The sequence below is a fragment of the Panthera leo genome, chromosome D4, assembly GCF_018350215.1.
Source record: "Panthera leo isolate Ple1 chromosome D4, P.leo_Ple1_pat1.1, whole genome shotgun sequence".
In the NCBI taxonomy this organism is placed as follows: Eukaryota; Metazoa; Chordata; class Mammalia; order Carnivora; family Felidae; genus Panthera; species Panthera leo.
In genome coordinates, this window is record NC_056691.1 from 72179207 (window position 1) to 72192299 (window position 13093).

General features: G+C 41.6%; 1 protein-coding gene across 10 annotated transcripts in view; it reads right to left on the bottom strand.

The window, feature by feature from the left end:
• The window catches only part of SUSD1 (sushi domain containing 1), a 284906-nt gene that overhangs the window by 234951 nt on the left and 36862 nt on the right, over window positions 1-13093 (bottom strand). For all 10 annotated transcript variants that reach the window (XR_006196008.1, XR_006196009.1, XM_042913636.1 and 7 more), the window contains exon 6: window positions 6237-6416. Coding sequence is in view for 8 of the 10 variants with exons in the window: in XM_042913636.1 (XP_042769570.1) it covers window positions 6237-6416 (180 nt within the window). In the remaining 2 variants the exon portion in view is untranslated. The remainder of the gene's footprint in view (window positions 1-6236; window positions 6417-13093) is intronic.

Here is a 13093-nt window from a genome sequence, read left to right on the forward strand (position 1 = left end):
ACAGAACAGACTGGGCTCGATCCTGCCCACCAGACTAAGTGCAGACTTACTCCCGTGAGCAAAAGCAGGAAAATAATGGAACTTTTTTTTTTTAGAAAGATGATTCTGGTATTTGTTGAAGTAGACACCGGAGTAGAACTGAAGGTTGTAAGAACAGGATACTCTTTACTCAGCACTTACAATATGGCAAACACTGATAGATCTTTAAAGACTAGATCTCATCTTGGGGCACCCGGGTGGCTCAGTTGGTTAAGTGTCTAGCTTCAGCTCAGGTCATAATCTCACAGTTTGTGAGTTTGAGCCCCGCATCCAGCTCTGTGCGGATGGTGCAAAGCCTGTTTAGGATTCTATCTCTCCTTCTCTCTGCCCTTCCCCACCTTATTCTCTCTCTCACTCTCAAAAATAAATAAATAAACTTACAAAAAAAAGATCTCATTTTAACAGCAGTCATAAGAAGCAACAGTGAACACTTATTGAGTAATTACTATGGGTCTGACAGTATGTATAGTACTTTAAAAGTGTCATTTATTTCATTTTCAAAATAACCCCATTTCACCATATATGTGAGTCAAACCACCATGGTGTACATCTTAAACTTATGCAGTGATATAGGTCAATTATTTCTCAATAAAACTAGAAAAAATATATTAAGAATTAGGGGCACCTGGGTGGCTCAGCTGGTTAAGCATCCGACTTCAGCTCAGGTCATGATCTTACCTCTCATGGGTTCGAGCCCTATATCAGGTTCTGTGCTGACACCTCAGAGCCTGGAGCCTGCTTCGGATTCTGTGTCTCCCTCTCTCTCTAACCTCCCCTGCTCATGCTCAGTCTCTCTCTCAAAAAAATAAATATTAAAAAAAATTTTTTTTTAATATATTAAGAATTAATTTAAAATAAGCCCATTAGCTTGACATTATTGTGTCCATTTTATAGACATGAGGCTTAGAGAAGTTAAGTAACCTGCCAGAGGTCATATGGGTTGTAAGCTGTCAAGTCAGGATTCAAAAGTAGGCCTGTCCAACTCCAAAGCCAAAAGCCAAGGCACTGCAGAGGTTATTCAGCAAAGAAGGGGAGGAATGGTCTCAGGGCCTTGTGTTTAAAGCCATGAGACACTTCTGAGGGAGACACAACAGGAGGTGAGCGATAAGGACAGTCAGGAGTTGAGGCTGACTGCCAGTTTTTGAGCTTGACAGTCTGAATGGATTGCCTTTTATTGTTCTCCTGAGAAACACAGGGAGGGCTACCCTGGGTTTGTGAGGAAAAGACTAACGAGTGTGTTCAGAACATGCCAGATAGGAGTTATCTGCAGAATATCCAGGGGAGAAATAATCCTGAGAGTCAGCCATGTGTGGATGGTCACTGAAGCTGTGGGTGCAGGTGGAACGTCCAGGGAGGACACGGAGATGAGCCCAAAGGCAGAATGCTGGGAAACATGGAACCCAACGGGAACCTACAGGAGAAAGAGCAGAAGAAAGCGAGGAGGAGGCTGGCTGGTGGGTGCCTGGAAGTCAGGGAAGGAAGATCTGAAGGAGTGTCCACTTCCTCGAAAGTTATCTCCCTTCCTGGCCACCAGTTCCCCACAACCTCCTCACCTCCGGCCCAAGAAGGACCTGGAGCAGATCATCACGGCACCAGGGAAAACCTCCATCTCTTTCTTCTCTCACATGGCTCTTTGTCCCCTGACAGAGTGCCCACAGCGTCATGATGAGATCCGAGGTTTGACTTCGGGCAGAGCAGGCCTTTGCCTTGTCCAGTTATAGGACACTTAGGCCTCTCTGGCTTAAAAAAAAAAAAAAAAAAAAGGAGGGCCCCACACCATCCAGTTGAACTATTCACTAGATTTGGGGAACCAAAGCTTCAGTAGGTAATAAAGTACCTTTGGTTTGCTTTGGATTCTTTATGTGGTACATGCATGTGTATATGTATGTATGTGTGTGTGTGTGTGTGTGTGTAAATGTGTGTGTGTGTGTGTGTGTATATATATGTATGTAAATGTGTGTGTGTGTACGTATATATACATACACACACACACACACACATATATATGAGTATTCTACTAGCATCAAGTATTTCTCTGCAGTACTTACCACATTTGTAACTAAATAATTTTGTCTGGTTACTTAATGTCTCCTTAATGTCTCCTGAATCTCTCCTGAATGTGAGCTCCATGATGACAAAGACTGGGTTAATCTCTCTATTCCCAGAACCTAACAGACTATCTTGTATTTTTTTTTAATATTTATTATTTGGTTGATTGAGTGGATGGATATGGGTATCTGATCAACAATGCTAAATGTTGTGGAAAGGTTAAGAGGAATGAGGACTGAAACTAGAACATGAATTTGGCACATGGTCACTAGTGGACCTTGGCGAGAGAGCCAGCGTGGAGTGAAGGTGTTGGATGCCTGATTCTCCTTCAGGAGGCTGAGTGGAGAAGCAATGTGGGTGCGGACAGAGAAAGTGGGCATAGACTATTCCTTCAGAAATCTCAGTGTGGACAGGGACTAATCCAGCATACTCTCTTGGTTTCCAATTTTATATCCTTTTTCTCTATTTTTAGAAACAGTAAAAGCTCACAGAGAATAAATTGAGGTGACCCAAGCAGATGGTCAAGCTCAGTGTCACTTCTAGTCAAAATCAGTATCTGATTTCAAAAGGTAAATGACTGATCTTCTAATATGACTCATAAACTACCTCCAAAGGCAGAAATTACCCGACACATTTCGATAATGGCAGCATCACTGAAATCAAAGTGACTACTTTGAATAAGTACATGCTTGGCTGTAAGAATTCTTCGATATTTCTTTTCCTTTTTTCAAGTCACATAAAATAGGTAGAAATAGCATGGCTTAGGGTAGTGCTTTCCTAAAAAGCATTGTACACCTCAGGATGATTTTCTTGTGGCACATGAATAAATTTATATGTTTGCTTGCATCGACTTCTTTGTATATTAGAAAAAATACACATAGTCATCCAACTCATAATATCACACATACTACAAAGTTTCTTTGATCAATAAATTTGAATTATACCGGGGCACCTAGGTGGCTCAGTCGGTTAAACATCTGACTTCGGCTCAGGTCATGATCTTGCAGTCTGTGAGTTCGAGCCTGGCACCAGGCTCTGTGCTGACAGCTCAGAGCCTGGAGCCTGCTTCAGATTCTATGTCTCCCTCTTTCTCTGTCCCTGCCTCGCTTGCGCTCTCTCTCTCTCTCTCAAAAATAAATAAACATTTAAAAAAAAAACTATAAAAAAATAAATTTAAATTATAATTTTAAATTTTGTGTTTTTTTAAAGAAATTTATTAAATAAATAATACTTTTGCTATGGCAAACATTATCGGCGGGGGGGGGGGGGGGGGGGGCATTCAAATAATTCAAGCTTGGGAAACACTGGTAGGAGAGAGACTGTGGGCGTTCCAGGCTTCCAGACCTAAGTTCAAATCCTGTCTCTGCCATTTACTAGTTACTGAATGACCCTCTGAAAGTTGCTGAACTTTTATGAGTCTCGGAGTACTCATCTACGAAATGAAATGTAACATACTTACTTTATAGGGTTTTCTTGAGGACAAAATGAAACCAAGCATTAAGACCCTTAGCAGAGCCCTGGGCATCTAAGTCAGTACACAATCAACAGCAGCTATAATGCTTGACAGCCAAACTTCATACACATATTCAAACAAATCCAAGCCATGTGGCTTTTATATAAATGTGTCCATTTATTCCAGCTGACCTTTCTTTTCCATCTTTCTTTTCCATAATTGCATTAGAGCTTCATGTGAGCACTCACTAGGCTGAAAAGGAAGATCAACAACAAAACAGAGGGGCAGACGCTCACAAGAGGCCTAGAGGAGTCAGGACCTGAGTCAGGTTAGGGGGCTCAGAACAGATCCCAGCAGATAAACAGTCTGTGTTTCAATAGAGATATTACCCTTCTGAGAGCACGGCGTGAGTGAGCATCCACTTTATAATTATTAACTCAGATTCTAAACATGAAAAGCCAAATGACCTGAACAGAATGAAAGCCAGGCACAGTCTTATCAAGAATGAATCAGCCTCTTTGATCTTGAGGTAAACCAACCCACTAAACATCAAGCTTCCACCTGGGGTTTTTCCAGACACTAAAATGGTTGCCTAATTCTCAGCTGTCTGGAGTTGCCAGTCCAAACTGGCCTTAAAGGAAAAAAAAAAAAAAAAGTCCCACCACCTTGCCGGAGTCCACACTCCATTAAAAACATATACAGATCCATGCTGCTAATCCAAAGAAACAGGGCCTCCAAAAATATTTTTAACTAAAAACAACCCAGGTAAAGTGAAGATAAATTATTCCACCCAACTTGGAACAAAACATTCAAACATAAAAAGAGGGATAAACAGAACGAAAACAGAGAGCAGAGGGAGAAGGCATTCGGAGGTTAGGCAGGAAAGCAGAAGACAGGAGGAAGACCCAGAAATGGACACTGAAGAAGGTAAACACAAAATACACACAGGGAGCTGGTACAGAAGAGGTGTGAAGAAATCGGTGAAAACAGGGAAAAGAAGGAAGAAGGGAGTTCGGCTGGGCAAGAGCCATGGCAATCAGCGTTTCTACATTTCCAGAAGCCTCTCCTACCTACCCACCCAGATCGTGTGCACTGCACCGTGAATTCATCAGCATGCAAATCACCCCCTTTATCTGCGGAAATTGAATTTAGCTGCCAATCTTGATTGAGGGCATAGAGGCCTCCTCACAGAAAGATCACAGCTCTCAGGGAAAATGCCTTTTCTCTCCTTAAATCAAAGCTTGCATAAACCCAAGGAAACAGCTGCAGCTGGAGCCACAGACTCCGTGAAAGGTGGCAGGCTGAGGACGGTAATTATAATTAGCAGTTACATAACATGTTTGTTCTTCAAAGTGCTCTACAAGCATCAGCTAATTAATAGCTTACTATGCCCCATGCAGACCCACTGGTTTTTCAAGTAGTGACTAATCCCTGTATCCCCACTGAACTCTGGATGGCGGAGGCAGAGCAGGGCGAGCAGTGAAGCAAACAGCTGAGGGTCCAGAAGCTATGCCCAGCTCTCTCCAAAAGTGACGCCGGAAGTGGCTCAGGGCCAGGAACATTTCCCCAAATGTTTAATTCGGCACCGCATGAGACAGCTTGCCTCACTTCCTCTAAATAACTCTTAGATGTCTCAAAGAGATATCTGTATATCCACGCTCAAATAGCCAAAAGGTGGCAGCAACACAAGTGCCCACCAATGGATGAACAGACAGACAAAATGTAAACACACGCAATGGAATATTACTTAGCCTTTAAAAAGAAGGAAATCCCATCACTTGCAACAACATGGATGAACCTGCAGAACATTATGCTAAGTGAAGTAAGCCAGGCACAGCAGGGCAAATACTACATGAGTCTGCTTCCATGAGGTATCTAAATTAGTCAAATCCACAGAAACAGAAAGTAAAATGCTGGTGCTATGGGGAGGAGGAAGTGGAGGGGAGGTATTGTTTAATGCGTACAGAGGTTCAGGTTTGCGAGATGAAAAGGGTCTGGAGATTGGTGGCACAGCAACGTGAATATACTTAACCCTAAAAAATGATTAAGGTGCTAAATTTTATGTTGTGTGTGTGTTTTACCACAACTGAAAATTTAAAAATAGGGGCACCTGGATGGCTCAGTCAGTTAAGTGTCCAACTCTTGATTTCGGCTCAAGTCATGATCTCATGGTTCACGAGCTCGAGTCCCACTTTGGGCACTGTGCTGACAGCACAGAGCCTGCTTGGGATTCTCTCTCTCCTTCTCTGTCCCTCCTCTGCTAACTCTCTCTCTCAAAATAAAAAAAAAAAAATTTTTTTTAATTAAAAATAAACATTAAAAACCTCTTTATCTATTACACCACCTTTTCTCTGAAAAGGTATCAACGTGCGCTACACAGGACTCTTAAGTAGGCCCCCCTGAGAACACGGTCCATGAGAAAAATTTCTCAGCCGGCCAAGTAGAGGAGATAGGACTCACTGTGATTTAAGGTGAGTTTCAAAAGATGGATGCACAAAATTTTCTATCCAACCTATTTTCCCAATCTACCCCCTAAATCTTCAGGATTTAGCTGACAAACCTAAAGCCAGGTGCCCTCTCAAGTAAACGGCACAGCCAAGCAGTACACAGAGGGAGCAATGGAATGGCTCCAGGTCCCATGCTCCTGCTGGCCATTTGCTGCCAGGAAACAAGCCCCACAGAACGGAGTCTATACCTGTGCATGTCAAAGGACTTTCTCTCCAAGTGCCTTTCTCTGTGCAAATGGAAATGATCTTTCCTCCAGGGCTTTCAAAGCCCTCTTGACAGACGTAATGAGCCACACTGCCCAGCCTGGAGCTGTGATTCCCCACCAGGACCGCATGCTGCACTTCCGGAGGATGGCCACAGTTGATCTCTGCAATGGGAAGAAGCACAGCACTAGTTATGACCCCCAACTTCTATCCTTATAATTCATATTTTAGAAATAAACATGTAGGGGCGGCTGGGTGGCTCAGTCAGTTGAGCGTCCGACTTTGGCTCAGGTCATGATCTCTCGGTTCATGGGTTTGGGCCCCATGTCGGGCTCTGCGCTGACAGCTCAGCCTGGAGCCTGCTTTGGATTCTGTGTCTCCCTCTCTCTCTGCTCTTCCCCAGCTTTCACTCTGTTTCTCTCCCTCTCTCTCTCGATAAATAAATAAACAAACATTAAAAACAATTTTTTTTTTAAAAGATACATTTAGTAATGATAGAGTCCATTCATCTGGGAAAAGAGAAAACATGAACCCCATCAAATAATCCAGTTGCAGACATACAAAATAAGATTGTTCAGAAGTAGAGAAAATAGATATACCTGACTTTAATGAAATTTACAAACATGTATACATAGAAAATGTTCCAATTAGGGATGCCTGGGTGGCTCAGTCGGTTAAGCGTCCAACTTCAGCTCAGGTCATGATCTCGCAGTTCAAGAGTTCAAGTCCCGCATTAGGCTCTGAGCTCACAGCTCGAAGCCTGGAGCCTGCTTCGGATTCTGTGTCTCCCCCTCTCTCTGCCCTTCCCCCTCTCATTGCCCTTCCCCCTCTCGTTCTCTCTCTCTCTCCAAAATAAAGCATTAAAAAATTAAAAAAAAAATGTTCCAATTATAAGACTATTTACATTATGAAGAATTCCTTGTTCAGTGAAATAATCCATCCCAGGGTTCTATTAAATATTAACATTTTCAAGTACCTTCTACCATGTATCATCAGATCACAAACTCCAAAATAGATGATAATAGATAATAGATGTAGTTTTCTTGCCAATTGAATATTAAATGAAATATAAACAAAATATTTGAACTTTGTAAAGCAAATTAATAAGGAAAGTATAGTCTAAACATTCAATTTATAAGTATCTTTCAAAGAAAAAAAATCAGCTGCAAAGAGGGAGGCAGGCCTGACATTACAAAATTGATATGAAATTTCTTCTCTGCAACTCTTAACTACTAGAAGACACTAGAATATTTACAGAAACTATCTGAAGTAAATGGATTTTGATGTTACCATTTTAGACCCAGCCAAACTCTACCTCATGTAAAAGAAAGTCTTTCTCCACCCCTCCCTGGCTCGCACTCTCTCTCTCTCAAAAATGAATAAACACTAAAAAATTTTTTAAATAAATAAAGTTGAACAAGGTAAAAAAAAAATAATTTGAAAGTAAAGTTCCAAATTATTTCAAAAACTCTGAGCAATGAGGCAAAGGGAAGAAATGAACATGCTAAATTTCTCATGCAGTTATGGGGAGTTCACAGATATCACTTTATTAAAGAAAGCATAATAAATATAAAATAAGGAGGTCATAATAATCTCAAATGCAACCAACAATCCCAGTCATACCTAAATACAGAGGAAAAAATATATACAACTTTTGTTATTCATCCTGCTTTTTAGTTTTCTCCCCAATCTGTAGAAAGCCAAGAAAATTAAGCACTCTTGACATCCAGGCTTTTAAAATATAAGGGCATTTATTGAGATAAAGCACTCAAGATAGAGGAAAATGGTATGATCTGTTCCCAACTCCCCAAAGACCATTCTTGGCCTTAGAAGTAGGTGGCTTCTCTTAAACAAGCTTCTGATACAGAACAGGTAGATTTCATGGAATTGCACTTGCCTCCATCCCATTATGGATGCTTGGACTGTTGCAGAACCCCAGAGTTATTTCCCTGAGGGAGGCCTCCCAGAACAGGCTTTCATCTGTTGTCACTGAAGTTATCGTAAGAACTTTAATACAACAGCTCAACCCATCTACCAGTCACTTGATTCCGAGATTTTTAAAAAGGAGTTAGTCTCTGGTCAGTGCAGATTCAAATCATGAGCAGTTATGGGACCAGAACCAGATGGTCATTTCATAAATCCTCCAACCCTGCCTACCTCACAAGTCCCATATTTGCCCACAGAGATTAATTCCCTTTTCATACATGTTTACCAGACACAAGGCTTCTTGGCCCTCATCATGTTTTTCCCTTCAAAGCATCAAACCTTTAGACATATCAACCAGCCCAAAACACTCCAAGACACAAGTATATTTGTGTGTACATGAGCAGCCAACCGAACAGGTGGTTAATGTTTCATAAGGCTGCCCAGTCATTGTTGACATCTAAAATATCTTCCAGTTAAAACCAGGGTTCAGTTATAGCAGGAAATAGAGGGAACAGCAGTGAAGAGATTGAGGGTGTAGGTTATGCAGGTTTATGGACCTTGAAACTGGAATTCTAAACAGCACATTGGAGACAGTGGGAAGGAATCCAGTGACAGATAATTGGATTAAGGGAGAAGCACAGATTCTAAAGGTATAAGAATACAGAAGATAACTAAACTGCCTTCCATCCTTGGACACAACTAAGAATAATGGAAGACATGGTGGCTTTTGTTGGGAATACAAGATGTTTTTTAAGTAATACCAAAAACATGGGGAGCCTGGGTGGCTCGATCAGTTGAGTGTCTGACTCTTAGTTTCAGCTCAGGTCATGATCTCTGCAGTTTGTGAGTTTGACAGCGCAGAGCCTGCTTGGAATTTTCTCCCTCCCCCTCTCTCTCGGCCCCTCCCCTGCTCATGCTCTCTGCTCATTCTCTCTCGTTCTCTCTCAAAATAAATAAACTTTAAAATTTTTTAAATAAAAAAATTAATACCAAAAATATTAATTTGGGAGTTGATGAGACATCAATAGCTTGGTCTCTAAGAACTAAGGTTCAGCAACTCAGGAAGGTGCCTAGTGGTAGACAACCTGGGCTCGTGACTCTATGCCTTCCCATTCCACAGCTACTCAAGTTGGAGAGTCTCTTGGCAAGAGATATTTAGAGAGGATTCTAGCATGGCTTGGATTAAACACATAGTTCTAAACAGAAGGTGTACATCTGACTTGCCTATGGGGCTTTGGAAAAACACCCATCTGGAGCCTCACAGCCTCTCCCCTTCCCCAGAGATAATTCTTCCGAATCAGTAGTACTGAGTTGGGTTCTTGGCAACCACATTTCTACAAGGTTCCAAGTTTGGTTTTTATGCACACCCTCAGCTGAGAACCTAAATGGAATACTAGTATGAACAGCTACCGTTTATCATCACATGCTTGAGGGTTTAACATCTTTCTATGAATATATTATGTCTTCCCAAAATATGGCCAGTTCTTAAAGGACAGAATCTTTATTTTACAATCTCTTGCACCCCCACAATGCCAACTTAAAATAGTATGTTTTAGGGACTCCTTGTTGGCTCAGTTGGTTAAGCATCCAACTTTGGCTCAGATCATGATCTCACACCTTGTGGATTTGAGCCCCGCATCGGGCTCTGTGCTGACAGCCCAGAGTCTGGAGCCTGCTTCAGATTCTGTGTGTCTCTCTCTCTGCCCTCTCCCACTCACACTCTGTCTCAAAAATAAACACTAAAAAAAAAAAAAAAATTAATAAATAAATAAATAAGATAAATAAAACAATCATAAATTTCTTTTAAAAAATTATATGTTTTACATAGTAAATACTTAAAGAACTGTTCATTGATAGCACACTACTACTTTATCATTGTTCGAGATGCAACAAATGTTACTTTGATATGACCAAAGCCCCTGAGGAAGGAAACCTCAGTACGTTATAAGTATAAATAACAAGACAGGTATGCATTACCTCTGTGTTTGTTACCCAACAGAGGTAACTCACACCTACCAAACACCAAGTAGATGAAAAGAGAGTAAAAGACTCACAAAAACTAGTATCAGTTTTGTACCAGGGAATTCTGTTCAAACCTCAATAATTTTATTTTTATTAAAAAACAATTTTTTTAACGTTTATTCATTTTTGAGAGACAGAGCATGAGCAGGGAAGGGGCAGAGAGAGGAAGACACAGAATCCAAAGCAGGCTCCAGGCTCTGAGCTGTCAGCACAGAGCCCGATGCGGGGCTCAAACTCGCAAACTGGAAGATCATGGCCTGAGCCGAAGTCGGACGCTCAACCGACTGAACCACCCAGGTGCCCCAAACCTCAATAATTTTAATCATGACAGCATTCACTGAAATCCTACTCAACATCAGTCTATTAGATATATACTATCTGACTGATTTCTCACAGAAAACCTTGCAAGGTAGATGGTTTTTTTTCATGTAGTTTATAGATATGAATATGGAGCTTAAGAGCCACTAAGAGCTCCTAAGAGCTTAAGTCACATTCAAAAGTCACACCAATAGTAAAAGATAGAGCCAGCATTCAAGCCATGGGATGTATGGTCCCAAAGTCCTGGTCCATTGGGGCGCCTGGGTGGCGCAGTCGGTTAAGCGTCCGACTTCAGCCAGGTCACGATCTCGCGGTCTGTGAGTTCGAGCCCCGCGTCAGGCTCTGGGCTGATGGCTCGGAGCCTGGAGCCTGTTTCCGATTCTGTGTCTCCCTCTCTCTCTGCCCCTCCCCCGTTCATGCTCTGTCTCTCTCTGTCCCAAAAATAAATAAAAAATGTTGGAAAAAAAAAAATTAAAAAAAAAAAAAAAAAAAAGTCCTGGTCCATTAAATCTGGAAAGCCTCAGGGCACCTGGGTGGCTCAGTCAGTTAAGCATCCAACTCTTGGCTTCAGCTCAGGTCACAATCTCACTGTTCATGGGTTCGAGCCCCACGTCGGGCTCTGTGCTGAGGGTGCGAAGTCTGCTTGGGATTCCCTCTCTCTCTGCCCCTCCCCTACTCGCATGTGCTCGGGCATGCACTCTCTCTCTCTCTCAAAATAAATAAATAAACAAACTTTTCAAAATAAAAAATAAAAATAAATAAATCTAGAAAGGCTCACAATGAAGGGGTCCACTCGAAGCCCTGATTGGGACTGACCTTAGAGGTTAGCTAAATCCTCAGGAGAAAAGGCTGCATGAAGGAGCATTCAAATGAGTATGGAAGTGTTGTGTAACAACTCCCTCTGCCAAATCTTGCCTCCACGAGCTTTTCCAGAGCAAGACAGCTGCTGGAAACAGACTTACCTCTGCATCAGTGTCATACCCTGAAGCCTTCTTAGTACTGATGGGGTCTGGCCTGTCACAGATATCCCCACCACGCTTGAGAGACATGGCAGCTACTGCCACTTCTGCTCAGAACAAATGGTACACAAGAAAGCAGGTGGCTGCTATTAAAAAATACCCCCAAAATCAACCCAACAAACGTTACAATAGGTGGTAATAAAAATATGACTCTGGGGCACCTTGGTGGCTCAGTTAGTTAAGTGCCCGAGTCTTGATTTCGGCTCAGGTCATGATCTCACAGTTTGTGAGTTCGAGCCCCGCATCAGGATGCAAGCACAGAGCCTGTTTGGGATTCTCACTCTCCCTCTTTCCCTGCCCCTTTCCTGCTCATGTGCATGCACACTTACTTTCTCTCTCTCTCTCTCTCTCTCAACATAAATAAACTTTAAAAAGTAATAATAAAGTAAATAAAAATATGGTTCTACATGAAATGCCCAAAGCTTTCACTATCACAAGGAAATAAGCCATTTAAAAGCACTTTAGGGGCACCTGGGTGGCTCAGTCGGTTGAGCATCCAACTTTGGCTCAGGTCATGATCTCACAGTTTGTGAGTTTGAGCCCCGTGTCAGGCTCTGTGCTGACAGCTCAGAGCCTGAAGCCTGCTTCATATTCTGTATCTCCCTCTCTCTCTGCCCCTCCCTCACTCACGCTCTGTCTCTCTGTCTCTCTCTCTCTCTCTCAAAAATAAACATTTTTTAAAAAGTTTAAAAAAAAAAACAGTTTATATCCAAAGGAAAGAAAAATAAAGAGCACAAATTTGCATTAGATATGCATTAGGGGTGTTCATTTAAGCACACGTTTCTCTGGCTAATTATATTATGAAGGAACAACGTTTGGATACGTATCAGCAATACAGTCAACTAATTATGAACATGGCTGGGAATTCTTCCCTACTGTCCTCCTATATCTTGTGATTTTATGCAAATAATCAACTGCAAAACTGGTCTCCCCAGGGGGAAGATGTGCTGTGCCAATTTCAAGGACCACATTCACACTCTATTTCATATCTTGAAGGTAAAAATGTTTACCCACATTACTAGCTTTAATATTCAACCCAAGAAAATATTCCGGAAGGAAATCTGTTTGATGAAAGGTATAGGAGATTTATGGCATCTAGTCAACAGCTGACTGCATCACAAATTTCATCCCCATTGGCTGCTTCCTATTATGAACATCAGCACAATAATGTGATTGATTTCAGAAATAACATAATAATCTAAGGCGTCATCTAAGACTGAGTTAGAGACCAATAAATACCAAGCTGAGAATGAAAAAAAAAAAAAAAATGACCAATAATGTCCATAAATTGAGCAGACGTTTTGCCAACTGCCAGGGGAAGGAATGATAGACCTATTCCACATACTGATATTGACTCTAAAAAAGTCTTCCCAGAGAAATAAATTTGTAGATGGAGAGCTCTGGCAGAGAAGCAGCAACAAATATGAAAACTGAAGAAAATCATATTAAAGTTAGTTTCATTTACACAATAACAGAAATGTCTCTGTTGTGCCTTAGAGTCAAAGCAGAATTACATATCGCCTAGAAATTTGTGTGACATGGCAGGTTGTAAGGGT